General features: G+C 39.9%; 1 protein-coding gene across 1 annotated transcript; it reads right to left on the reverse strand.

The window, feature by feature from the left end:
• Positions 1-25,266, reverse strand: cwf19l2 (CWF19 like cell cycle control factor 2). Its single transcript, XM_085379650.1, has 19 exons — positions 25,136-25,266; positions 23,133-23,243; positions 22,290-22,415; positions 21,843-21,956; positions 21,365-21,484; positions 20,682-20,775; positions 17,942-18,057; positions 16,574-17,108; positions 15,015-15,219; positions 13,655-13,775; positions 12,335-12,436; positions 8,076-8,204; positions 7,435-7,572; positions 2,691-2,903; positions 2,348-2,464; positions 2,042-2,197; positions 1,854-1,934; positions 1,565-1,666; positions 1-1,437 (listed from the first exon to the last, which is right to left on the reverse strand). The coding sequence occupies exons 1-19, from the start codon at positions 25,226-25,228 to the stop codon at positions 1,297-1,299; spliced, it is 2,814 nt and encodes a 937-aa protein (XP_085235776.1). The 5' UTR covers positions 25,229-25,266; the 3' UTR covers positions 1-1,296.
• Between the last annotated feature and the right edge of the window lie 828 nt (positions 25,267-26,094).

A 26,094-nucleotide genomic window follows, 5' to 3' on the forward strand; every position in this document is an offset into this window, starting at 1 on the left:
TCATTTCAAAGCTTTGCCCACCTTTAATGTGACCTATAACATTTACAATTCAACTATAAAAAACAAACAAATCTGTGAGTAAAAACACAAAAATAAAAATGTAAGCTGGTTGCACAACTGTGCACACACATCAAAACAAATGCACATTTTGATTTAATCACAGCGTTCAGTATTAGTCTGCATGGCACACCTTGACATGGCAGTATTTGTCCGCTTGTCATTGCAAGGGCATCTCTTGTGCACAGCCCTTCACATTGCCCCACACATTCTCGTTTAGGATTTAGATTTGGACTCTGGATGGGATGCCCAAACCTTAAATTTTCTTCTGATTAAGCCAATCTTTTGTTGATTTGGATGTATGCTTGCGGTCATTGTCATGCTGAAAGGTTACATTCCTCTTCATCTTCATCTTTCCGGCAGATGCCCAAAGATTTTGGGGCAACAGTGACATTGCAAAGAACTGATTGTCCCCACAAAACTGATGAAAAGACAAGATGAAAACTAGTCAAGTAGGCTGCCAAAAGTTCTACAGGTCTACAGCAACACTGAAGGAGCTGCAGGAATTTCCAGAAAGTGCAACCATGCTGGTTGTATACTACTTGGAACGACAAACTCCAATATTCTCCATAGGTTTGGAGTTTGAGGTAGGGTTGCAAGACGGACTAAAGAAAAAAACAAAACAAAAACAATCAAGCTCAGCTACAATTTGCAAAAACAAAGCTCCCCGGAAAAAAAATCAAGTTTCCCAAAAACATGTGGGAAATTTTTGCCAAAAGATATGTTTTGGTGTTGCAACACCAAAAGAACACCATACCTATGGTAAAGCATGGCGGTGGCAGTATCATCCTGTCATTTCAAGCATTTTATATTATAAGACCCTAAAAAATTATAAAGAAATACCAATTAGTTCTGGAACCTCTCAGATGTAAACTATATTCAATTGTGCAGGTTAGAGGTCACATTAAAGGTGGGAAAAGTTTTGAAATGATCTATTATGGTCACATAAAACTGTTATTTTAACATTTTACACATACTATCTACTGCATATATGTAGCGACAAAATGCATTTATTATGCAAACATATGTAACTGAAACAAACTTTTGAAACACATTTCTTCATTTGTCCTTTTATTTTTATTTCAGTGAAAATTATCTCATGGTAACATTGCTAGTAGCACATTTATGTTAAATTCCAAATTGGGACTCTACACCAGGTTCATCAAATGCGATCCCTGCACTGGGAAACACATGGTGGTTTGTGTAAGAAGTACAACAAAACAATAAAACAGAATTTTTCTAGCCCTGAGTCTTGGTGCAGTCATGTGGTTTCCACCACTGTGAAAACTGTAACACTTTCTTCCTCTGGTCATCAAAATTTTCTTTAATCATCTTTCTCCAACGCCGAGGCTCCAAGTCCAGCATGCCTCCTACAACTTCCTGTAATAGAAGAAAGAGAGGTCACTCGTACTGAAATTTTACTGTATTGTAACCAGAAAAAAAAAAAACGAAAGAAAAAAGCCCAAGGAGATGCATGACGTGTAAGAGTCTCAAAACACCCGCTGACCTTGCCAAAGTAATGAGGGAACTTCTGTTCGTTTTCAATGACATGAGCAAAGCCCCCCTGGAGTCCAAAGTCTACGGCAAAGTATGGCAGACTCCGAGGAACCTGGGAAGGCAATAAAATAAAAATGAAAATTACCATTTCAAAAGGAACACAGAGGAGCAGAAGAAGAAAGTTGAAAGAAAAGTTGCACAGAAAACAACACAAGGCAGAGGGCAGAACAAAAACAGAGAGAAATACTAAGTAACCAGATTAAGAATGAATTAACTGCACAGAGTAAAAATTAACCTACAGCTTGCCGAATGCTTTTCGAAGAGAGGTCGACAACCTTCTTGTTCATGGCCCATTCCTCATCACACTCCATGATAGCTTTCTAAGAGAACACAGATTGTTTTTAAAAACCACAATAGAAAGGCTATTTAAACCCCAAAGCAACCAATACACTCAATTAGACTGATGAGAGATAGGAGGTCCACACACCTTAAAATAGATAGGTGCCATATCTCCCAGCTCTTTGGGTAGTGGGATACACTCTAACACCATGTGCTGTCTCCTGCGGGGATTCATGTGCGTTTCCATGAACACACAGTCCAGCTCCTGGGCCTCGAACATCCGCACCAAAGTACGTCGGAACAGCTGAGGGCAGTAAAGTGGCACAGAGGTGAGCTCAGTTACACTTTATAGCAGCAATTTGGCTCCAATGATTTCTGCCACTGTTCTATAAATGCAGATAAAAGTTGTCCCTGTAGCCTGGAGCAACAGTATTCCGAGCACTGATGGGCTAACCTGCATTTCTGCCCATATATCCTCATCCATGCCAGTGGCAGAGCAGTGATGCTGGAGTGGACAGATGAGACAGTGGCCCTCTGTCATCGACACTCCTGCGGGCAGGCTTAGGTACACCTAAGAACAAGATCACAACACACAGACACAGATGAAATTTAGCAAAGCATGCATAAATCTATGTGGTTTAAACCTTCTCGACATTCCAAAAGTAATCACAGCCCACCTTTATCATCTATATTTCCAATTATACCTTGATGGACAACTCGAACAATTGAGGATCCAAGTATGCCAGCACAGATTCCTTTTACTTGTCCCATAACAGCCTGCGTTAACCAGCGCTTACCTTGCTTCCTATCGCCACTATAAGGTGTTTCTGGAGCTCTTTGCTGCTGAAACAGTGCTGGCATTTCTCCATTGAGGCAGCCAGCCTCCTACTCTCCCCGATGGCTTTGTTCCTCATCCTCTCCTCCTCCCTCCCCTCACCCTCCCGCTGCGCTGCGCTCGACACAAACATGTCGTCCAGCGTGTAGTTGTCGCCGTCCGTCTTCCCCATCATCTAGATTAGAGGAGAGCGATAAAGAGACAGAGACGGAGACAGAAACGGTGAGGGGGGCGTCTCTATACATTTTCTCTCATGTCTGATGTTGTTTTTTGTGTATTTTGCGGTTTGAAATTCCTGTTTCAGACTTTCAAACAAAAAGAGAAAACATACATTTTTAAAAACAGTAAAGCGATTGAAACTGTCATTATTTATTAATTAAGTCATTGCTGTAGTGTCAACTAAATGCACGCAGGTGTCGACTCTCTGTGCATTAACAGTATTCGTCAGGACGCTGACTCTAGTGTTTCTACGTCTGAGTCTTGTCACCATGGTGATCCAGCAACAGGTTGGAATCTGTGTGTATTTGAGAGAGCGAGAGTCAAGCGTCGCTCAAGTGTGTGTGTGTACATGATACGCTGTGTAGGAGTGAGTGTGTGAGAGTGAAAATTGGATTAGTTTTAGTGTGGGTGGGAATGTGTGTGTGTGTGTGTGTGTGTGTGTGTGTGTGTGTGTGTGTGTGTAGGAGTGAGTGTGAGGGCATAGAAGTGTGCAAAAGCACATACCGCATTAAGCCAAGAGCAGACAATTTTATTTTACTGCACACATGCCATCACGAGCACTCTCACACAGACTAATTAAGCATTATACGATAGCAATAAATCAACCAAACCATGCTGTCAGTCCTCACTATCACCGCTGATGTTTTATTTACGGATGCACTCCTGATGCAATTTAAATTATACATCGTGAATACAGCACGCTGCTGTAGCCACAAGACACCGACATATCTGATGTTCGACCATAACGTTTCCAGAAAAATGTTAAAATGCACGGTGACGGTAAAGAAAACTACGTTGTGTGTTCTTGATAAAACAGCATTAGAGCCACACAAAGCTGCATTTCTTTTGTTTTTGGATACCCATGCACTGCAGTCACTGTTTACATTATGAAATATGTGATTGTTGAAAATAAATAAATAAACTAGCATGCCATTTTTTGTGTGGGAATGTTAATCAATTAAATTTTTTTCACATACAAGATAAAACAATTAGTCATTTGTTGCATCAATGAAGGACGTTCTGTTTTGGTGGCATTTGTGTGTGTGTGTCATTCTTTCTGTCTGTAAGCCCGATAGCATGAAAAGTTTTAACTGAACTGTGGAGGAGTGAATTCATGTTAACAATCCTTTAAAATCTGCCTTTCATCCATCAACGTCTTCAAGGTCAACTTAATGATTTATTGGTCAAAAATGGACAAAAAGCCTTAAAACTTATAAATATGAAGTGTGGTGTGTATTGTCAACAGTACAGAAAGTACCAAATAAAGATTTACAATGTTTCACATTTGACCTCTGACCTCTCCTTCAAGTTCAACAAATTGATCTGAAGCTCAAAGTGATAATAATGCTATACATTGCTATTTAAAACTGTGTTTTGTTCTGCCATTGTTTGTATTGACAACACATGATATATGCGGATGTTAAATATTAAATTACTTTGACTGTGACCTTATTTGACCTTGAAGAAGAGGTCAAACTTTCATAAAATATCTTTGATCTGTAAACTGTGCTTAAAATTCAGCTGTCTTTGTTTGTATTGGCAACACTCAGGAAATAATACGGGTACTAAAAATCACATTATAGTTTGCATCCAGACATCATCAGGCCACATTTGACCTCTTATTTCACTTTTAAATTTCACATCTGCTTTTCGTTTAAGCTGTGGTATTTTTACTGCACTACAAACATCCTAAATTATGCTTAAAAAGAATAAAGACAACAAAATGAATGTATACAAAATATAATACAATTCTCTTAAAAGTTGATGCTTCAAAAGAGGACAATAGGATGATCCAAACACAGCTATCTGATTTGAGCGAATTTGCGACTTGTTTAATTTTTATTTATTTCATTTTTTTTCCAATTAACAAAATCAGGAAAAACTATCTACCTCAAGACACCCGATCAAAGATATCAGGACCACAACAAAGGCCTCTCAAAGGTAAATTCAGGGTTATTTTGATGGCACTGTGGTGAGCAGCTGTTCAGTAGTTGGGGAGATATCGTGCTCTGGACCAAACAGTTGGCTGAACAGACACGCAGCCAGATGGGCCGCCTGAGATGACCATTTCAGCCGTACCATCTGCATACAAAAACCCACATTTACAAACAAGCACCTATGCTTTTTGGAAAATGTAACCAACACCTTTGAAGTCATACGACTGGCTTGGTGAGAATTGGAGGGATAAGAGAGGAAGACGGAGAAGAGTTAAATAAAACTGAGAAAAACACGGACAAGCGGATAAAAGGCTTAGACGGATAATTATAGATAAAGCAGAAAAGATAAGAAGGAAGGGCCGAAGAGGGAAGCAGAGTGTGATATCAAGAGAGAATAGAGAGTTTGTCTTTCTCTTTGTAAATCATCAATCTATAGCTGTGATTAGCAGTATTTATAGAAGTCCTGCCATGGTAACTGTAGATGTATTTTTAGTGTCACTCTTTGTAGGTGCAGAACGTGTCTGTGCGTGTGAGATTTTAGACACACATATGTGTAGTGAATATATAAGTGAGGCTGAGTGACTGAGACAGCAAGAGAACGTAAACGAGTAAGAAAGGCAGAGACGAGGAAAAATGTGGACAGAGCTTAAGTGTGTGGGGTTTTTTTTAATTTCCATAGCAACTCCTCCATCCTTTTGTTTATTAACGCTTTGCTCTCTCTCTCTCTCACACACACACATACACACACTCTATGACTTCTGCACAGGTTCTTATCATTTTCCAACCTGCACCAAGAGAAGAAGCAAACAGCTAAAAAAACATGAGAAGGAGGAAAGAGGAAAATGTGTCTTGGCTCATGATAAAGTGCGGGCTGCAAAGCTGCTGATAGACTGACACACGCACCGCAACCTGTCAGAACTCATCTTCTGCTGTGTGTCTATTTCAACCACACAGTGGCTGAGAGAGTCTCACAGAGACAGCTAGTAGTGGAGAGAAACCAATAATGACATCGAACCAAACACTGATGTGACGGTGCAAATTTTAAATGCTGCCGTTTTCCTCAGAGAAGTGTGACAGAAAAAAAGGGGGGTAATCTTTCCCATTAACATGCATACATAGTTAGTTTTGCCATATTTTGTGTCCACTATCTTCAAGTTTGTGTGTTGCTGATCTTACCTGCTGCCAGGGGTATAAGCAGACCAAAATCAATATGCCCTGCATTTGTCAAGGTTCATTGATTGCTTACATTTTTTCAGTGTATGAACCCAGTCTGAAATGGGAGAAGAACAAAACCCATCCCTGACAGCATGTATGAACTCAAAGAACTCAGACTCAAAGAAGCAGCTTTCGACTACTCCCTTTATTTCCAAAGGGAGTAGCCAGAGCAGTCGGACTGGCACAGATTTTACAGCAGATTCACCTCCTGATGCAAACCTGCCATTTATCCAGGTTTGAGACCAGCTTCTGGCAGCACACCGCCTTGTGACCCCCGATGGGTTTGTATCTGCTCCTTAACTTAACTCGAACCAGAGATCTTTTCCATGTATCCACTACAATGTGACTCAAGACCAGCCCCCAAGATTGAAACCGGCTTTTGTTTGTTTGGATCCACTATGTCCTTAATTAATATAAAAACCTACTTTTGCCTCCTTTATTTCTGTTTCCTAGATAAAATATAAAATAATATAGTGGCAGGGATACCGCACACTGCTTAGCTGTTGTTTCAGGACTGTGGACAGGAGCCCTGTTTGTTCGCAAACATGAGGAAATTTAAATTAAAAACAAAACAAAGAAAAGGTGTAAAAGATGCGCCTCATTGGCAGGGATAAAACTTGGTTGAGGTTTTCATTAATTTTTTTAATCAACTAATTTTTTGCTGTCCTGAGTAACAAAGCAAATACAATGTCGAGAAGACACTGACATGAATATTACGCACTGCAGAACAAAGCTCCAATGTGAAAGTTTCCAGTCTTTTGGAGATGCAGTGGCTGCATATTACCAGGTGTGCGCCCTGATCAGTTGATACTACAATCAGCTGATTTGAGTTTGTAGAAAATGGTGGAAATATACAAGTTCTGAGGAGTGGGGAAATGGACATTACCTTTATTTTTAATTGCGTAGAAGGACAAGAGTGAAACGGTAAAGCGCAATCTGCATCCAGGACAGGAAAAAATTGCATTATACTGCTAACACAACATACGGTCTTTGAAAGCATCTGCACAAACAACATGCTAACACAAAGTTAACAAGGTATCCAGAGCAATGTTAAGCCTGAGTGCATGCCAACCCCATCCTCACAGCCTGAACCTGATCAGGCTTTTAGCACTGTAGCCTCCATTTTTCCCTACAAATGGTTCTACAGTACAACAGCAGTAGCGATTGCTTCGAAGTCTCTTTGGGCTGATTTTTAGCTTTTCTCTGTGTTAGTCGGCTTGTGTTCAAACCTAAACACTAAAAAAAAAAGAGATTATACGATTTATATTGTAAATAAATAAGCATTTCAGAAGTTAAATAAAGATATTGCACAATTATGGTGAAATGTCTTCTTACCTTGGCAGCCATACGAGAGTAAAGGGCATTCTGATCCTGTGCAGAGCTCATCTTCTCCCTTCTCACCATCTCCTTTAGACCGACATTGTCATCATCTTGGAAGTAACGGACACGCTCACCGTCAACATGCGTCTCGATCTGAAACGAGACAGAAAGACAGTAGTATGAAAAAGAAGCAAAGAGAGACAAGATTTTTTTGAAATCACTGGAAATTGGGTGTGATGTTTAAAATAAGCACTCTCAGAAGATTAAAGTCTATTCAAAACATCTGAAATCATATATTTGACAGGAGGTGCGAGACAGTGGACAGAAAAAAAGAATCAGGAAGAATAAAGGAGACTAGACTGCTCTATAAATTTATAATGACCATAAACTGAGGGCTTTGTTTCTTGTATACAAGTTTCAGCTCAGAGGCAGGTGCTTGTTGTCTTTTCACACACGATGAATATCACAAAAAAAAGAAGTCAAATAGCTGGATACAAGCCTCTTATTAGCTCCCCATCTCTCAACACCTCTGTTGCATCAATGCCCAGGACCCTCTCAGTCTTTTTTTTTTTCCTTCCCCCCAAGCGTTGGCAAGCTGATACAACAAATAGATTATTTATCTAATTTCTTGCATTACATAATTTTTCTTTCCTTACCGGTTTCTTCTTTCGCCGTCCTCCGTGCTGTTCCTGAGGTCCAGATGGGGCATTGACAGGCCAGGCCCGACCTGACTCATCTGTTCTGAACAGCAGGATTTCCCGGTCTTCACTGGTCCCATCTGAGGCCTGAAACAAATCAAGTGGGTAATTTTAAGGTCTATTTAATTCTGTAAATACACAAAATTATATCTGTGCAGGCGCTCAACCTTTAACCATTCAACAACCACAAACTGTAACAAGAAAGGTAATTTTAAAAACAAGTTTTGATGAGATTTTAAAAAAGAAAACTATTTGAAATGTACTAGCAAGGTGACGTTTTCAGTCTCATCACTCAGATCACTGCAGAGGAGGAGGATGGATCTAATGTTTGTGGATCTGTCAGATTTCACAGGCTGTCGAGACAGAGGAAGCAGCTGAGTTTCAACTAATAATCTGGGCTCCTTCAGAATAAAAATACATCCTACTTGCAGTGAAATTTTAAATGGCTTGAAAGGGCTGGACTTGAGCTTTCATATCATTCTGAATAAAACACAGGACTAACATCTCCATATTTTACGTATACTCTCCTAATCTTTACTTTGGTGAGAGTTATCAGTTTGATTCGATCAATACAGAAGGAAAGACGTGTGTAACTGCAGTTTAATTAAAGTTTTAAAGTTTTGACAGGCAGACGGGAAAGAAGAACAAAGAAGATGAGAGGACGCCACATGAAAATGAAAACTGGGTCAGGGTGGGGATACATGGCGATATTGTATCATTTTATCAACAGAGGCACACAAAATACAGATACTTTATTAAATACATTAAAATACTCTGGGACTACTATGAACAACAGGGCTGGCCTCATGCACGCAAATCCTGCAGTAATGTTAGATGAGCAAACTTACATCTCAACAAAAAAAACATCCAACACTGGGCGCACCAAGCTTGACAAAGCTACTTCCTATTTCAGAGCATCCAATGCCTCAGTCACGTGGGTCAAAATAAGACAGCATCTTCTTTGCATCTACCGATTGCAACATGTGGTGACAAAAGCTTCTTTTCAACTAGCACCTGCTCAGCTTGGCTCTACTCGGTTTTTAGGATTTTCCGATCAGAAACAGATTGTTAGCTTGAACCCATTCGATCACGTATCACAGCGATCGCAGACCGACTGTCTCGAAGCAACATTTATGGCAGGTTTCAGTCACAGTGTTGGTATACTTGACGATTTCATTTCAAGAGTAGGATAACTTTATCTTATTGAATTAAAAGATATGACAAAGTTTAACTTTAAGGAGATAATTTCCAGTTGAAAAATGTGATAAATCACAATATCTGTTATTGCAAAACTCAGCATCTCACAAAATGTCAAAAATTGCAATAATCTTATGTGAGCAGTGAAGTATTGTGTAATATTCTACTGTGGTGTGCCTGGTGATTCCCATCTCTATGGGTGAGAAGACAAAAATCTAAATAATAGAAGAGAATATTTCCTCCACGTTAGTCACTATAGTACGGCCTTAAGTCTCCACACATTGCAAAAAAAAACACTAAATACAAGCCAGACATTCAACAAGAGTCAAAACACTGAACACTGAAAAGAAGCCAACTGCCTTCTATAACAACACAAACTGGAAGGATCTCAAATGAGTGCAAATCAAAACCACTTCATCTTTACAGTGCTGAAGTACCTCTCGGCTGATAAGTGCACTAAAACCTAAGAATTATTACATTTTCCCTGAACCCTTACCAGGTATTTCATTCTAGTCCTTTCATTTGGACAGGGAAGCCTTTCTTGGGGATAAATCTGGCCTAACCTACAAATAATGATCTACAGATTATAGGAATAATCACACTGTTTTTCATGTCTTTATAAAGTTGTTGAGCGTCTGCTCATCTAAGAAATATGCAACCATTTGTCTGGGTATCCAGCTGCGTGTGAAGCCAGAAAAGGCAAGGCAAGTTTATTTGTATAGCACAATTCAACAACAAGGTGATTCAAAGTGCTTTACAGAGACATTAGAAACAAGAACAAATAAAAAGCATGATTTAAAATTGAATAAAACAAGCAAATAAACTAACTAACTAATTAACAAACAAACAAACAAACAACAGTATATAAAATCAAAACAGATAAAATCAGAACAGTAGATAAAATCAGTAGTTAAATGTAAGTTTTGAAATTTAAGCTTAAAGTGTGGATTTGGTGCTTTATTCAAATGCAGCTGAGAACAGGTGAGTCTTCAACCTGGATTTAAATAAACTGAGTGTTTCAGCTGATCTGAGGCTTTCTGGGAGTTTGTTCCAGATATAAGGAGCATAAAAGCTGAATGCAGCTTCTCCGTGTCTGGTTCTGACTCTGGGAACTGATAAAAGACCGGATCCAGATGACCTGAGGGATCTGGATGGTTCATACTGGGTCAGGAGGTCATTGATGTATTTTGGTCCTAAACCATTCAGAGCTTTATAGACCAGCATCAGAACTTTAAAGTCTATCCTCTGACGGACAGGCAGCCAATGTAAGGACCTCAGAGCTGGACTGATGTGGTCCACTTTTTTGGTCTTAGTGAGGACTCGAGCAGCAGAGTTCTAAATGAGCTGTAGTTGTCTGACTGATTTTTTAGGTAGACCTGTAAAGATGCTGTTACAGTAATCAAGCCTACTAAAGATGAATGCATGGACTAGTTTTTCCAGGTCCTGTTGAGACATCAGATCTTTTATCCTTGATATATTCTTGAGGTGATAGTAAGCTGACTTTGTTATTGTCTTAATGTGTTTTTCTAAGTTTAGGTCTGCATCCATCACTACACCCAGATTTCTCGCCTGGTTTGTGGTTTTTAGATGTATAGATTGAAGTTCTCTGGTGACCTGTAATCATTTTTCTTTGGCGCCAAAGACTATTACCTCAGTTTTGTTTTTGTTTAGCTGGAGAAAATTGTAAGACATTAGTAAGACAGTAAGTAGAGAAGAAGCAGTGCCCTGACGTTAGAGGACTGAATTGTCTGCGCTATGGACACAGACATGGTAGCACATGCATCCGGCCCCTTTCACTTGGCCCCACTGGTGTTCTCTTATTTCAAACATATACACATACATACATCATGCACACTTATCCTGACCTCTGATAGGAGAGTGCGTCAGCACACTACAAGACATTTGTGTCTCATTAGGAATCTGGTGAAGCGGCTGAACAGGAGCAGTTTCCAGACAGCGCGACGTAAGAGCTGAACAGAAACACGACTTCAAACAAATAAATTATTTTTACAAGCAGTCCCCCATGACAGCAGAGTTCACTTACATCTGAAGGTGTGTGTGTGTGTGTGTGTGTGTGTGTGTGTGTGTGTGTGTGTGTGTGTGTGTGTGTGTGTGTGTGTGTGTGTGTGTTATATACACAGGACACGTTTAGTCCTGTATATATCAGCCCTTTCACCCTTTCAGATACAGGATGTGTAACAGTGCTGGCCTTATCACTTTTGCTAAAATGCTGTTATTCTATCATTTAGAAACAGGTCACTGCTACATTGTTGTTCTTCATGCTTTCATTTAGATATACTAACAAGTGAGAAAGCCACGGTGAGTGTGCAACATTGGGTGCTGGATATAAATATGTGAGAATGCTGCTAAAAACAGACATCCGGCTCAAAACTTCTCTAAGGAAGTCATTCTGAGCCTCCTTTGCATCTTTCCACAGCTGCATGGCTCATTCCTGTCTGCATAGTCTTACAGATTTCAAAACAAAATTTCTGGATGTGTTTTTTTTAGGGGGGGTGGGGTGGGGAGGTGGGGGTTCCTCCATTCCCTTGGAGGTCATAATCTTATACATATCTATGCATTAATAGATGTGGATTAGTCTTATGTCACACTAAAAGTGATACGTAAATGTTTTTAGGTCTGACCCACTAAGGCTGCTGTCGTAACACAAAAATTGAGTGACTCGGATGTGAAGCTGACATGGTCAGACTTCTGTGATCTGGAAGGTGTCTTTAGGGACAGTTTCTAAAGCTGGGAATAAAGAAACGTACAAAAACACGTTTTCCTTTTTGTGAAAAATAAAAATGTTTTGTTCTCTGTCTTGTTCGACCATCTTTGTGTCATTTAGGAATGCTACACGGCTTTTCGCACGAAAAGCAAACCGCATTGAGAACAACCCTGTAACCAACCGCACAGCTTCATGGTCATCTTGTGTTATTGAGAGGTGTTTTTAATATTCTGTCTCCCTTTTCAATAACTAGTTAGATAAAGTTAGATGGTGACTTTGTAAAGTATCTACAGACCTGGTTTGATTTGGCTGCTTCTTGTAGCTTCTTCCTGGCAGCATGTTTCTCTTTGGCTTTATGAGCTGCTTCCAGTTGTGATTTCAGCTTCTCAATGACGGCCTAAATCACACACAGACACACACACAAAAACAGAAATTTAGTTATAACACAAAGAACACAATGTTCATATATAACATAAGTTTAAAGCTTTAGAGAAAACTTTCCCAAGACAGGAGACCTTGACCAATCAAAGATCCTTTCAGACCTGATCAGGTGAGTATAAACAAGAGAAGGAAGTCCCCACAGTTTAGTAAGATTTCCTAATAAAGTGGGAGGTTAGTGTAGTGCACTGATACCTTCATTAAAGCCAAGTGTGTGACTGTGAACTGCACTTATGGAACACAGGTGTGCAAACATAGACATAGTTTGATTGCTTTATCATGTAGGGAGGTGATTATAGCCAGGATGGTAACACTGTAACAGGCAGCTCTGACACGCACCAGAAGAAATCCCATAGCACTCTTAGAATCAACACAGGAAAACAGACAGAGGAAGGCTCGAGTGCGCGGATCAATGAATGCTATAAATTAACAGATCCCCTGATGTGCTGTTAAATCCATCCAAAGATGAGAGTTGAAGCATATGTGCCGAGGAAAGGCAAATCAATATCAACTCTCCCACAAAGCCGAACAACTTAACTCTGGATTTCACAACAAATATGAACTTTAGAGGTTTTTTCACATCAACAAATTCTGACTTATTCATGTAGTCATATCCATGTGTGTTTATATGCTATTGATCATCTGAGACTATTGTACTATACAAGCGATTAATCAAACTGAATACTGAATTGCCACAATACCAGAGGATTTTTCAACTCTGTGTCAAAACGGGAGGTTGCATTAAACCGGACAATGTTCCGTTATGAATGATGTTTGTAGCATACAGTCAGTTCTAAAGGCGTTTCTGTATCCATCAATCCATCTGCTGCCACTAATCCAGGTCCAGGTGTTGGGGCAGCAGTCTAAGAAGTCTCTAAGCTCTAACAGACATCGTTCTCCAGCTGTTCTAGGAAGACATTCCCAGGCCAGCCGTGAGTCACGTTCTCCCCAGTGCTTCCCCTTGTTCTGCCCCAGGGCCTCTCCCAGGTGGACTGAAACACCTCACCCAGGTGGTGTCCACCTCAACTGGGTCCTTTTGGTGTGAAGGAGTAACAGGTCTAGTCTTGGGCCCTCCTGAATGTAGTGCAGTTCAACATATTTTGCTGCTTTGGAGGAAATTAATGCCCGAGTTAAAACAGGTTGACAGAAGGTCAGCAGTAATAAATAACTGCCTCACCGTATTGCCCATGATCTCTGCCTTTATTAGCTTGGACCCTAGTTTGTTCAGCTCCTCCTCTGACAACAGTGGAACCTCTTCCTCCTCCTCCTCTTCTTCTTCCTCGCCTTCGCTCTCAGCCCTAGGTAAACACACAGAGGAGAGACTGAAGGGTGCACTAAAACAAAGAGGTGAAAAGGAAAATTTAAAACATGTCACCGATTTACTATATGTCAAATTCATAACTCTAAATAGAAACCTGCAAAATTAAATTGTCCATTAAGTTTAAAAAATAAAAATTCACTTGAACGGTGTTCCTCTTTTCCTTTAGACTTTTCCGTACTCCACCTTCCAAACGGCCGCTTTCAAAGACACAATGATGCCACCCTGATAAGAGGCTTTATCTTCTAATTGGAAATGTATTTGTGAAGGTTTTAATTTTAACCATATAGTTGTTTGCTTCTGCGTTTATGTGCTATGAATCATTTGAGTCTTTGAGCCCTCCAGAGATCATTACATCCTTGCCTTGAAGGATTAGCTCTGCAGCCTGGGAAGCGTCGTTCTAGGCTATTACACTTCTCACAGCATCATTTCATGCTGCTGCCACACTGTAGACTCATTTCATGCTGCAGGGGTTCTGAGTGCCGTTTTACCCAAACAACTCAGCTTAATGAGGCAAAACAGAACAACTGTGAAGCCTTTACATAGCACTGATACTCCAACATCTGGCCTACAACAAAGGACCATGTTGGACTTGAAGTTACTGCAGTTATTTTTAAATTCTTCATAATGTTTGTCTCACAAATTGCAAAATAAATTAAACATTTCGGTGTTAGAAACGCAAGGTTATGCTGAAAACCCTGTTCTAAAAAGGTTTTGTCTGAGATTAGTATGTATGTATGTATAATACAGAGGCGAATAAGAGAGACGGAAATTCTTTTTTTTTTTTTTTTAAAAAAAAAGAAGACTTGCAGGGGGCATGGTGGAATTAGCTAAACTGCATCAGTCTGACTACTGGGAAACGCTGTGTGAAGGAGCTCATAACAAATGCTTTCACAAAGTGACTGATGTCCGACACCAGAAACATGGAGCAAACAGCATTGTGGCAGAAACTCCGCTGCAGGGGCCATTTACAGTTTTAGATACAGCAAAAAAACAAACAAACAAAAAACAGCATAGATAAAAGACAACTGGCTAAGCTTAGAGCTTAGTCTGTCTGTTCATATGCAACAGTGGTTAAGATATTATTAGGTAAGCTAGCATGTAGGAGAGAAAAATATGAGAATGTTTATAAATTGCACCTATTGCAGCTTTATGCAGTTTAACATCATAGAAAGTTTTGGTTTTTATGCATTAAAATAATTTTTAAAAAACTTTAAACCTTGGTGGTGCAGCAGGTTGAGGAACAGTTACAGTCTTCTCAGCATCTCTCTTGTGTTCCTGTTGTGGTTTATCAGAGGTGTCAGATTCACAGGCAGGACTGCTGCTCTTCTTCCAGGCTGGAGCTCTGCTGGAGTCTTCATCATCAGAGCTGGGTTTCAGGAACCCTTTGGATGGTCGTGCAGGAGGAGGAGGACGCTGAGGAGCTGGAGAGGAACGAACTAAAGATTAGGGACGTGCACAAATAGTTGACAAGATGACTAATCGTCTCTTCTGTCACTAGTCGGTACCAAACGTACCAGTCGCAGACTAATTGCAATCATTGTAACTGATGCCCAATGATGGTAAATAGTAGTGTCCTAAATGTTATGTAGCCATGTGCCGCCAGATGAAGCATCGTTGCTGAGAAACTTCATAAATTTGTTAACCTTGGGCTGACATTTTTATTGACATTATTATTGTTAATTTTTAAAGGCAAAAGAATGAGATCACAGACACAAGTGTGGAAAATGAGCTTTCGTCGAAGGGTGGATGGACTTTAGCATAGGAGGAGGAGTTCACTCGTTCAGGAGGGGGTTTAGAGTGGAGCTGCTGCTTATCCACATTGAAAGAAGCAACGTTAAGGTGTTTTGGTGTTTTCTCACACAGGATTAAAAATAAGACGGCCACCTCCTTTTGACTAAGGAGAAAATAAAAGGAAAAAAAAACAACCGAAAAACAAAAATTGATTACCCAGTGATTGCATCGTCAAGTGACCGATCGCAAGCAGTTATAATGGCCAAGTAGTCACTCAGAGGCAGCACCCTCAGCCTCTGGCGATCACTTTTGATTGTATAGGTTGCCTGGTGGGAGGAAACCTGCCTCCGAAAAAAATCGCGGTCCGACTCAGACTGACTGCAATCACTCTCAGCAAAGGTCTGCAGATCTGCAATACGTCTCTTTGCAAGAGCTGTACCAATGTACCTGCACATGTGATGTGACAATAAAAGTGATTTGATTTGATTTGAAGAGGTGACTTGACTCAAATGGGTGCCAACTGTATGACTCTGGTTATAATCCCATATTTATATGGGATTTATATTCCATATTTATACACCATATATGCCATTTTGTGGTTAAATGTGATTCTACAGCAACTACATCAGAATTTGTGGAGGAATTTCTGAATTTCTAATTCAAATCTATGAGGTTCTGGCTGGACTCTGCATGTGAATTTCTGTTTGTAGATGCCAACAGATTAGCATTTTTTTCCACCGTCTACCTTGTAAACTGACAGCAGACTGTCTTATCACAGTTTTAACGCCATCTCGATGCACTCAAGTTGCTTTGTAAACATCAGCTGACTGCGAGTGGTCGCAGACATGTTCACCGTCTTCAAAGCAAAGTGAATAAGATCACAAATTAATAGTGCATGGTCACAATTCTTATGGCCATGTCATGATCTCCAATTGCTGTTTTTCCTATAATGACTGTAGCATTATGTAGCAAATGTTCCCTAAATGGGATTAATATATTGATGCTTCTTTGTACATATAAGAAAAGGTCTCGACGCAAACTCACTTTCACCACTGTCATCATCTTCTGAGGGTTTGAGGAAGCGGCCTTGCAATGATCCAAGCGTGAGGGAGCGTTGATTCCAGCTTTGCCCAGAAGATGATGCTGCTGCATCAGTCCTACCTTTTTCTCTTTCTCCATCCCTACACCTATCCCCATCTTTCTCTCTGCTTGCATCTCTGCCTCGTCCTCTATCCCTGTCCCTCTCTCCTTCTCTGTCTCTATTCCTGTTCCTTTCTCTATCCTTTTCATTTTCTCTATACCTGTCTCCATCTCGACCTCGCTCCTCCTCTCTTCCTCTATACCCTCGCCTTCCACCGTGGTATCTTTCTCGGCTTTCCGATGACGATTCTTTGTCCTTTTCATTTTTTCTCCACCGATCTCTGTCTTCCCCGTCCTCATCCTTTCTCTTCCACCTCTCCCTGTACTCCTCTTCTCCTTTCCTCCACCCGCCTCTGCTTGTGCCATCTCCTTCTCTTCTCTTCTGGTCGTACATAGCTTCTTCAGCCTCATCAAGTCTCTGCTGAAATTCTTCCATTGACTATAAAAAGACAGAAATACAAAACACCACAAGGCAAATGTTCTCAGTTCAGATCTTCAGATCACATACCTGAACTTTACTCTGGACCTAAGGCACATAAAACAAAAAGTGGCAGGAAACAATAGAGTGAATGCATAATGTATCTGGTGTATAATTTCCAGCAGGCTACTCTGATGTGTAAAAATTTTGTTGGCCTCAGATGCAGGTGACTCTGAAGGTATTTTTACTGCAGTTCAACATGAATCAGGCAAAAAAAAGCAGCAGCTTTCTGGCTGCCTGACTAAGCTGAAAGTCAGCTGCGTTACTATAAGAAACAAGAGCTGCGCTGCTGACAAAGTTTTGACAAAGGAAACAGAAGTCATGCACACAGAAAAACACACGCTCTATTCACACAATGTTCTGACAGTGAATTTTTTCTGCGCTGATAAATAGATGCACAAACGCTGAAACTGCTGAAAGTGACACAACAAAGGACACCAGGCACTGTGTGTGTGTGTGTGTGTGTGTGTGTGTGTGTGTGTGTGTGTGTGTGTGTGTGTGTGTGTGTGTGTGTGTGTGTGTGTGTGTGATGTCAAACAGCAAAGACACAGATTAATAATAGAACAAGGTGTCCAAGGTGTCTCTTTCCTCCCACAGTAGTGAGGGAATATGTGTGCATAAATCCTCGTCTTCTAAGTGCATTTGCTTTGACAGTTAAGCCTTTCTTACTAAGATAAACGTGAACGTCAGTCGATGTTTTTATGTCCAAATCTCAATTGTTATGCAGCGTCATCATCCGTTACGTGCACATGTATGTGTGCGAATGTGTCAGAGCAGCAAAAGTTAATTCTCACTCCGTATCTCTCAGCCACCACATCACTGAGGCTGCGCTGTTCCCTCTCTGCCTGCTCCTTCATCCTCTGGTAGCTTTTCCTCAGCCAGCTCAGACCACCATCATTCACTACTGGGCCTGCAGGCATACACAGGGAAAACACAGTTAGGTTTTTGAATAACACATTTATTTTAATAAACATATTTTTTTTACATTTTGCCTCTGTATGCCAGAGGCAAAATTAAATCAAACAACCAAGGCTGTGATTTAAGTGCAGGCTCTCTGCTTTAATTCAAAGGGTTTTACAAAATTTTTACAAATCGGTTTTGGAACTGCAGTCATTTTTATACACAGTCCCCACATTTTCAAAGGCTCAGAATCATTAGGACAAATAACTGACAGCAGTTTCATGGCGAGGCTTCTACCCTCTTTGTTTCATGGCAAATTACACAGATGAAAGATTTGGAGCTGATGCAAAATGCTACAAAAACGACACAAACAAGCAGCAGCTGAAGGTGACTGCAGTAAAGGACAGGCGGAGCATCTCAAGGGTGGAAACACACGTTTGGTGAAGCCTACGGGGTCTAGATTTCACATGGTCACTGGGTGCAAAGGATTTTCCTTCAAAAATAATCCTGATATTTAAAAGTAAGCTAGTCTGTCCAATTCATTTTAAGCAGTTCAATCATATCTTGATTGTGAATTTTAACATCACTGTGGTGGGGTACAGATGCAAAACTACAAAAAAGGAAACAGGAAAAACTGTAAAATATAAATTTCATTTAAAAGTTACAAATGTATGCACACCTTCACATTTTCTTAAGATGGGCCGATTTGGAGTATTTGCTGGGCTGATTCTAGCCCGAAGGCCTTATGTTTGACAACCCTGTACCAGACATTAACTAGCATTATCTACATTAAACTCTACAGTAGATCCAGGTGGCCTTTCACTAGTGGACTTTTTGCACACACCATCATAGAAACAAAAGAAAACAAAACCAAAAACAAACACCTAATCCCAGGTACAAAGAAAAAAAATCCACAAAAAGCGAGTGAACAAAATAAGAAAGCCAGGCTGAGGCAAAAAGAAGAAGAGTAATAGAGACGAACCCAAGGTCAGGATTAGGGAGGTGGGAAAAAACTAGATAAACACATTTCTCAAATCTATGGGAAGTTAATGTTCCTTCCAACTTCCCAGAGCAATACGACATGACGAATGCACCGACCAAAGCCAAATGTCTCTCTGGTCAAGGTCAGCAATGAGCATTTTATTTCTTTGTGTTTGGGAGCACGCCACTGCTTAAATATCTGCTTCAAAGCTGAAGAGAGGAGAGCAAAAAGCTAAAACTCTGTCGTCCTTAAAGCACGCTGTACAAATATAAGACTACAGTCTTTTTTCTGTCTATCTCTTTTAAAAAAGTGTGGAGAAATGAGGTGAACAACATTCCTCAACCACACTAAATTTGAATTAAACATGAATACTCCATGTATTTGTTTTTGTTTCATCCTATTTTGCTTTGCTTTCAATTCAAGTTTACAAGAGGCTATGCGAGCTCTCAAGGGGAGCTTCACTTATGGTATAGAGATCACAGACACGTGCGTACATATCTGAATTTGCTTGTCAGCTTAACGCAGCTCTCTCACTTTCTTTTCCCAAATCCCCGACTCAGAAGCCTTGCTTTTCTCTTCCTCTCCTGTCACACGGCCAATTTTGTTTTCTGTCTACAAACATGCTTTTTATTATTTTCTTTTTATCTTATTCTACCTTCTTCTGCACATTCAGAACACCAGCAAAGTCTCTGGCTAATTAAAAAACAAAAACAAACACATAAAAAACCCTCCCAAAAAACAATGCAAACTTACAGAAACTCCCTTGAGTAGGACTGTGGCTCAAAGAAATCAGTCTTTTTCAATGTGGGCAGGTTCAGGGTGAAATATAAATGTGGGGTTGAGAGGGTCACTATTTGTAATAGTAGGAATGTTCCTCTGAGGCCTCAGATTGTAAGAGTATCCAAATAAAATATCCATCAATTAAAAGGCATGCAGGAAGGGAAGATGTTAAAGCCCCCGCATAGTATTTTACAAATCATTTAGTACGTTTATTTACAATACTCGAAAACAGTATGTACAAGATCTTTCCTAAATCAAGATAGTTGCTTCAAAGGATGAGAATTAAATATGGAACTCAACTTCCAAGCCAACATGAACAAAGGTCCTTAAAGTACATAAAAAGAGAAGCTGAGAAAACACAGGAAAAAAAGTGTGATATAACCTCAAAGACAACACTACTAAGTAGGCCCAGTTTTAAAATCAATGTACATTTAAGGGACTTATTTTAAAGCCAACATTTCAAATACCAATTTGAGCGAATGGGCAGTATAGTAAACCACGGATTTGTCAAATGTCTCATTTACTTGAGCTGAAGCCCAGCAGAAGGGAGAAGGATGGAAGAGAAAACATGACAATCAAGGTCACATGAGCAAGAGAAGACAGAAAACGGGACAAACAGGTGGAACATCTGAGTAGCACACTATTTTCAGTGTTAGGTTACTCTAAATTATGTACAGAGTATAAGCTGCTCTGCACTTCAATCTAAACCAATATAACTAATGGATATTCATGTTCGCTGATGATAAAGTGAAACAAACAAATACAATTAAGAATCAAATTATATTCTGAGGAGATGAGACAAAAATCCTCAAAGAATGGTTTACATTTCGCAATCATAAAACTGGAAAACTCAATAGAGTCTAGTATGTTACCTTTTCTTGCTGCAGAATCAGTCATCTCCTCTGGGGGCAGTCCAGTTCCTCCATCTTTCCAGTATGGGTTTAGCTCTAATTTGTGCAAACCAGCCTAAGAATTATAAACACACATAAAAGAATATCTTATATTCATTTAAATAATCCAACAGGAGCACAAAAACAGTAAGCGGTGACAAACAAACGTCTCACTCACACTGTTTGGGTGAGAGGTTCGACCCAAGCTGCAGAGAAACAATTTGGACATAAACGATCTCTTTAATTTTCTTAACAGCAGTTCATCAAAGCTACTTCTTACTTGACTGGCATCCTGTTAGGAATCCAAGGACGTGCTGTGCTGAGCAGTTCTCATAATTCACTGTAGGTTTTCTGTTACACCCTTAAAACAATTAATGTGATATGTACATTAAACTGTAGCTATGCCACGCACCACCAACAGTTAATGCTCAACCTGTGAGAGACTCTGCAGTGAATATTTTGCAGTTATAAAGAAAGCTACACTCATCACACGACCCAGCTCCCAGTAGTTATGACAAAGCAAGCAAATACTAGAAGGTTCGTTTTAATTTGATGATTCAGAAACTGCATGGTATGCTGAAAAGATTATTATGATGCGATGCATTTGGGTAGTGTCACTCTGCAGCCAGAAACTAAGTGGGGGAAAAAAAACAACACACACAAACCTGTTCAATGGCCTGAGCCTTGGCTCTCTCTTCCTCTTTCTGACGTTCTTTCTCAGCCCTTCTATCAGCAGTGGATGTAGTCTTCATTGCCAGGAAGTCAAAAGTCATCCATTCGTCTCTCTGCGGCGTGAGAAAGACAGTGGAGAGTTAAACGAGGAAAATACACAACTTAACACATAACATGTTTCCTCTCATATACAGCAAACAAAGAAGTGAAAAACTCCAAAAACATTTTCAAATTTGCGACTTTACGGAAGTAATTAATGAGTATGAGTACAGTTTAAAAGCAAACAAAGCTTGTGTGCACATGTAAATGCTTTCATATCTCTATAGACAGCATCGCCTCTTATAATGAAAAATGAAAAAGGAAAGGTCATTATCATTCAGGAAACCTGATTCTACAATTAAAAATACCTTGAAAAATTACTTTCTGAGTCTAATAATTATTTAGTAAAGAAAGACTTGTTGAGGAAGTGACCTGGACATTCTGTGTTGGGCTGACGTCGCTCTCTGAAGGTTTGGACTCACTGGGAACTTGCCAGGCTTTAGTCTGTGTCTGAGGCTGAAGCTCAACCCACTCATCTTCAGAGTCCTGACACAGAGTCAGAGGAAATAAAAGGAAAAGAGAATAAGAGAGGAAATGATAACAAAGAAGGGAAGCAATAAAAAAAAAAAAAATCTATCAAAGAGTGACAAGAGCTGCAGTCTTCTCAATCAATAGCATTGCCACTTGACAGGGATGTCACTTTATAACAAAATAAACATGCTTTGATCATTCAGAAATGTCACAATATGAAATCTTCAACTACAAAGCTCAACGATTGCTCATTTATCAGATATCAGCTTTAAATCGGAGATAAATCTTCAGGATTTAACTTGAGGCCACGCTTAAAGGAATCCTGCAGTAAATGACTCTGTAATCTACCTGTGAGCTGTCACTTGAGCCATCTCCTGTTTCTGCCGCCTTCTTCTCTTTCTTGGCCTTCTTCTTCTTCTCTTTCTTCTTTTTTGATTTCTTCTCTTTCTTTTTTTTGCTCTTGACAGAACCCTCCTGCAGCAGATGCAGAGGGAATGATTATTTTCTCTTAACTTCACCTTAAGTTTGTTAGATAACCATAATTTGTCAAAAATGTCCACAGAATCATTTCTTAATCATAAAAGATATGCACGTGTGCTTTTCCCCAGGTTAAAGTTCTCCAATAAAGAACAAACACAGGAATGTGTCTCCAACAGTGATCGACATCCATTTCCAAAATGAAATGAATAAAGAACTAAATAAATACACTATGAAATAATAAATCGTCTAATTAATTAATAGATAAATAATTGTATAAAATGTGTCATTAATTACACCTTCAATAGAAAATTAATTATTTATCAAATGCATAATTAATCAAATGTACTGATTAATTGTATTTAAAAACATATTTACCTATTTAATTATTTCATGACGTAAACTGCTCCAACACAGAAAAGTGCACACAAATCAATTACACAAACCTACTGTAAAACTTAAGAAATGATTATACTGCAAAGATTTCCCCAGTGTACCAGCAGCCATTACTTCAAGGAAATAATAAAAGTTTTATTTTGTTGTAATATAAGTATTAAATTAAGTATTAAATGTATTAAAAGTATTAAATCTGTAATATAAGTCTTAAAAATACATATTTTTACGAGGCCAGTCATATTTGAGCAAACGCAGTAAGGATGGTTCATGCAACTATCTAAAGGCACTGTCTGCACGAGTATAAATGTTCCATCTTACGTCTTCTATCTGCTGCAGCCTCTCGTTGACCTCAGGGAGCATCCAAGTGTCCTCCCCTCTCTGCCTTTTCAGCTCCTTCCTCCTCTGTTCCTTGTCATACTGCTGCTTGGCCTGGATGACAAAATGGAAATAAACACTTCAAAAGTTTTACTAGCATTTGCATTGTGACATATATTTATTAGACACTTTATTAGGTACACCAGGGGGTTGGGAAGCGCATCTGTAACCGGAAGGTCCCCGGTTCGATCCCTGGGCTCTCTGTCCTGGTCGTTGTGTCCTTGGGCAAGACACTTTACCCTAACGCCTACTGGTGTTGGCCAGAGGGGCCGATGGTGCGATATGGCAGCCTCGCTTCTGTCAGTCTGCCCCAGGGCAGCTGTGGCTACAACCGTAGCTTGCCTCCACCAGTGTGAGAATGTGAGAGTGAATGAATAGTGGCATTGTAAAGCGCTTTGGGTGCCTTGAAAAGCGCTATGTAAATGCAATCCATTATTATTATTATTGGAAGAGTAAGTCAAATAACCACACGTTACAACCAAGGTATGCAAAAGAGCATTTCTGAAGCCACAACACATTGAACCTTGAGGCTACAGTGGCAGAAGAGCACACTGGGTGTCACTCTAACTAAAAACAAGAAACTGAGGCTACAGTTCACAAGCTCACCAAAATTGGACATCAGAAGTTTGTAAACCGTCTCCTAATCTGCTGAGTCTTGATTCTTGCCATAACAGAAGAGAATATGGTAAGAATTTGGTGGAAACAACATGGGAGCATAGATCCATCCTGCCTTGTATCACCAGTTCAGGCAGCTGGTGGTTGTGTAATTGTGTGGGGAATATTTTCTTGGCACACTTTGGGCTCCTTCATAACAAATTAGCAATGTTTAAATGCCACAGTTTAACTGCATATCACTGCATGTGTTTTTTATCCCTTTGTGACCACAGTGTGTCCATCTTAAGAAGGCTGCTTCCAGCTGGATGAAATACCATGTTACAAATAAAAAATATTAACACGTCAATGAGTTCACTGTACTCCGATGCCCTCCTCAGCCACCAGATCTCAATTCATGTGTGTTGCTATCACGTCAATAAGGACCAAAATCTGAGCAAAGTTTCCAAGACCAGTTCAGGAAGATGCAGAGCTAGCCTGATGCGGTGGCCAGAAACCGAAAAGCTGACATTAAAAATTATTAGAATTTGACAGCTCAATATCGAAAAGGCAGTCCCCAAACTCTTTGTTTTGCTTATTACACAGGAGATGAGGGCTGAAGTTGTCAAATATTTAAACATTAAACGGCCTTTCAGTTTATGTTTACATGTGTGACATTGATTAATCATTTCTATTCCACTTTAAACTCAGTATAATAAATCAGGTGGCACTCTTTGCTTTAGCCACCTCAATTACGTGTGAGCAAAGCAGATAGTGTGGCTCATCTACTGGAGGCATCATCAGGTGCACTCTGTGGGAGTACCTCCATCTGCTAACAGTGTAAACAAAGCTGCACGGCAAAAAGATAACGCCCAATCGACAAACTGTGTATATATGTGATTATAACAACGAGGCCGTCCTAATCTTTAAAACGGGCAGCGCGAGTAGCTGACACTGTGGCATATATCATCTGTTAAACACATGTCTGCTATCTGCCTCATTCAGTGTTTGCCTTCTCTCTACGAGCCTGACAGGATCTGCCTGTTCAGATACACAAATGTCATCGGGTTATTGTGAAGATACACAAGTCCTGTTAGCTTTCCAACAGAGAAATGGGGACCAAAAACGACACAAAGGTGCCGATTTATATAACAAGTACGGATAATTCCCTGAAAAGACGCTGCTGTGTCACAAAACACTCACACTAAGAGTTAACATGACTGTGGGTGTTAGCCTACTTAGCTTGCTAGCTTTCCTTTGAATAAAACGCGTATGATTTAAACCAAAAATGATGGCAAATAAACAAATTGAGATTTAAACAGAGAGATACGGTTTCGGAAGCTGACATTTCGTACCTTCTCTAGCGCCTCTTGTCGTGCCTGTCGTTTCTTTTCTTTTCTTTCATCGATGCTACTTGTACTCTCAAAACTGAGTCCGTACTCCGCCATAACAACGCCGTCAATGTTTTTGTAAAGTGTCGTAAAGCGTTGAGGTTTACGACTACTGTCGTTTTGTGGTTGTTGTAGTTCAAAAAGACGGCAGTAATTTTGTCGTCCAATGTTTTCGACTCAATTTTTTCCCCTTATCCTATTTCATTATATATGGACACTTATGATTTGGCACAATGTTTCACCTGACAGTTAACATTTACATTTACAATGACAATTTAATTCACTTCAACAGAATGTGATTTTAGTGTCTACAATGAAGATAGTAATCATAAATACAGACTGTATTTACAATCCACAGTCATTCAGCTAGGTGCTGGAAATATTCCCCAGATTTTGACCTATATTGACATGTTATCATCACACAGTTGCTGCAGATTTATTTGCTTCTTGTTTATTACTGAATTTCCTGGAGGAACCCATCCAAGGGATTAATAAAGTTTCATCTAATCTAATTATGCCAATCTCCTGTTCTACCACGTCCCAAATGTGCCCTACTGGAGTTAGATCCCATGACTCTGGAGGACATTTGAATACATTTTCATGATCAAGAAACCAGTTTGACATCATCTGAGCTTTGTGACATGGTGTGTTATCCTGCTGTAGGCGGTCATCAAAGGATGGATATAGTTTGGTCACAGAAGAAATTCGATATGGTCAGCAGGAAGACTTAGGTAAGCTGTGACAACAATGCCCAGCTGGTACTAAGAGGCCCAACGTTCGCCAAGAAATTACCCCTCGTGTCATTACACCACCATCAGGCTGAACTGTTGATATAGGTAGGATGAATCCATGCTTTCCTGTTGCCAAATTACACCACATCCTCTCAATGTTGCTGCAGAAATTAAGCGACTTCCTCCGGCAGT

The sequence above is a fragment of the Rhamphochromis longiceps genome, linkage group LG14 (genome assembly GCF_057381845.1).
Source record: "Rhamphochromis longiceps isolate RC_006_pf linkage group LG14, R_longiceps_female_GT1.1, whole genome shotgun sequence".
Classification (NCBI taxonomy): Eukaryota; Metazoa; Chordata; class Actinopteri; order Cichliformes; family Cichlidae; genus Rhamphochromis; species Rhamphochromis longiceps.

Bases quoted from the DNA above. Each gene is read 5' to 3' on its own strand.
- cwf19l2 (XM_085379650.1), bottom strand. From the start codon at position 25,228: ATGGCGGAGTACGGACTCAGTTTTGAGAGTACAAGTAGCATCGATGAA. The intron at 17,109-17,941 runs GTGAGAATTAAC...GTCTTTTTATAG, and splicing joins TGGTGGCTGAGAGATACGGA to TCAATGGAAGAATTTCAGCA. The intron at 8,205-12,334 runs GTCTGTAGATAC...GATTTGTTTCAG, and splicing joins AAGCAGCCAAATCAAACCAG to GCCTCAGATGGGACCAGTGA.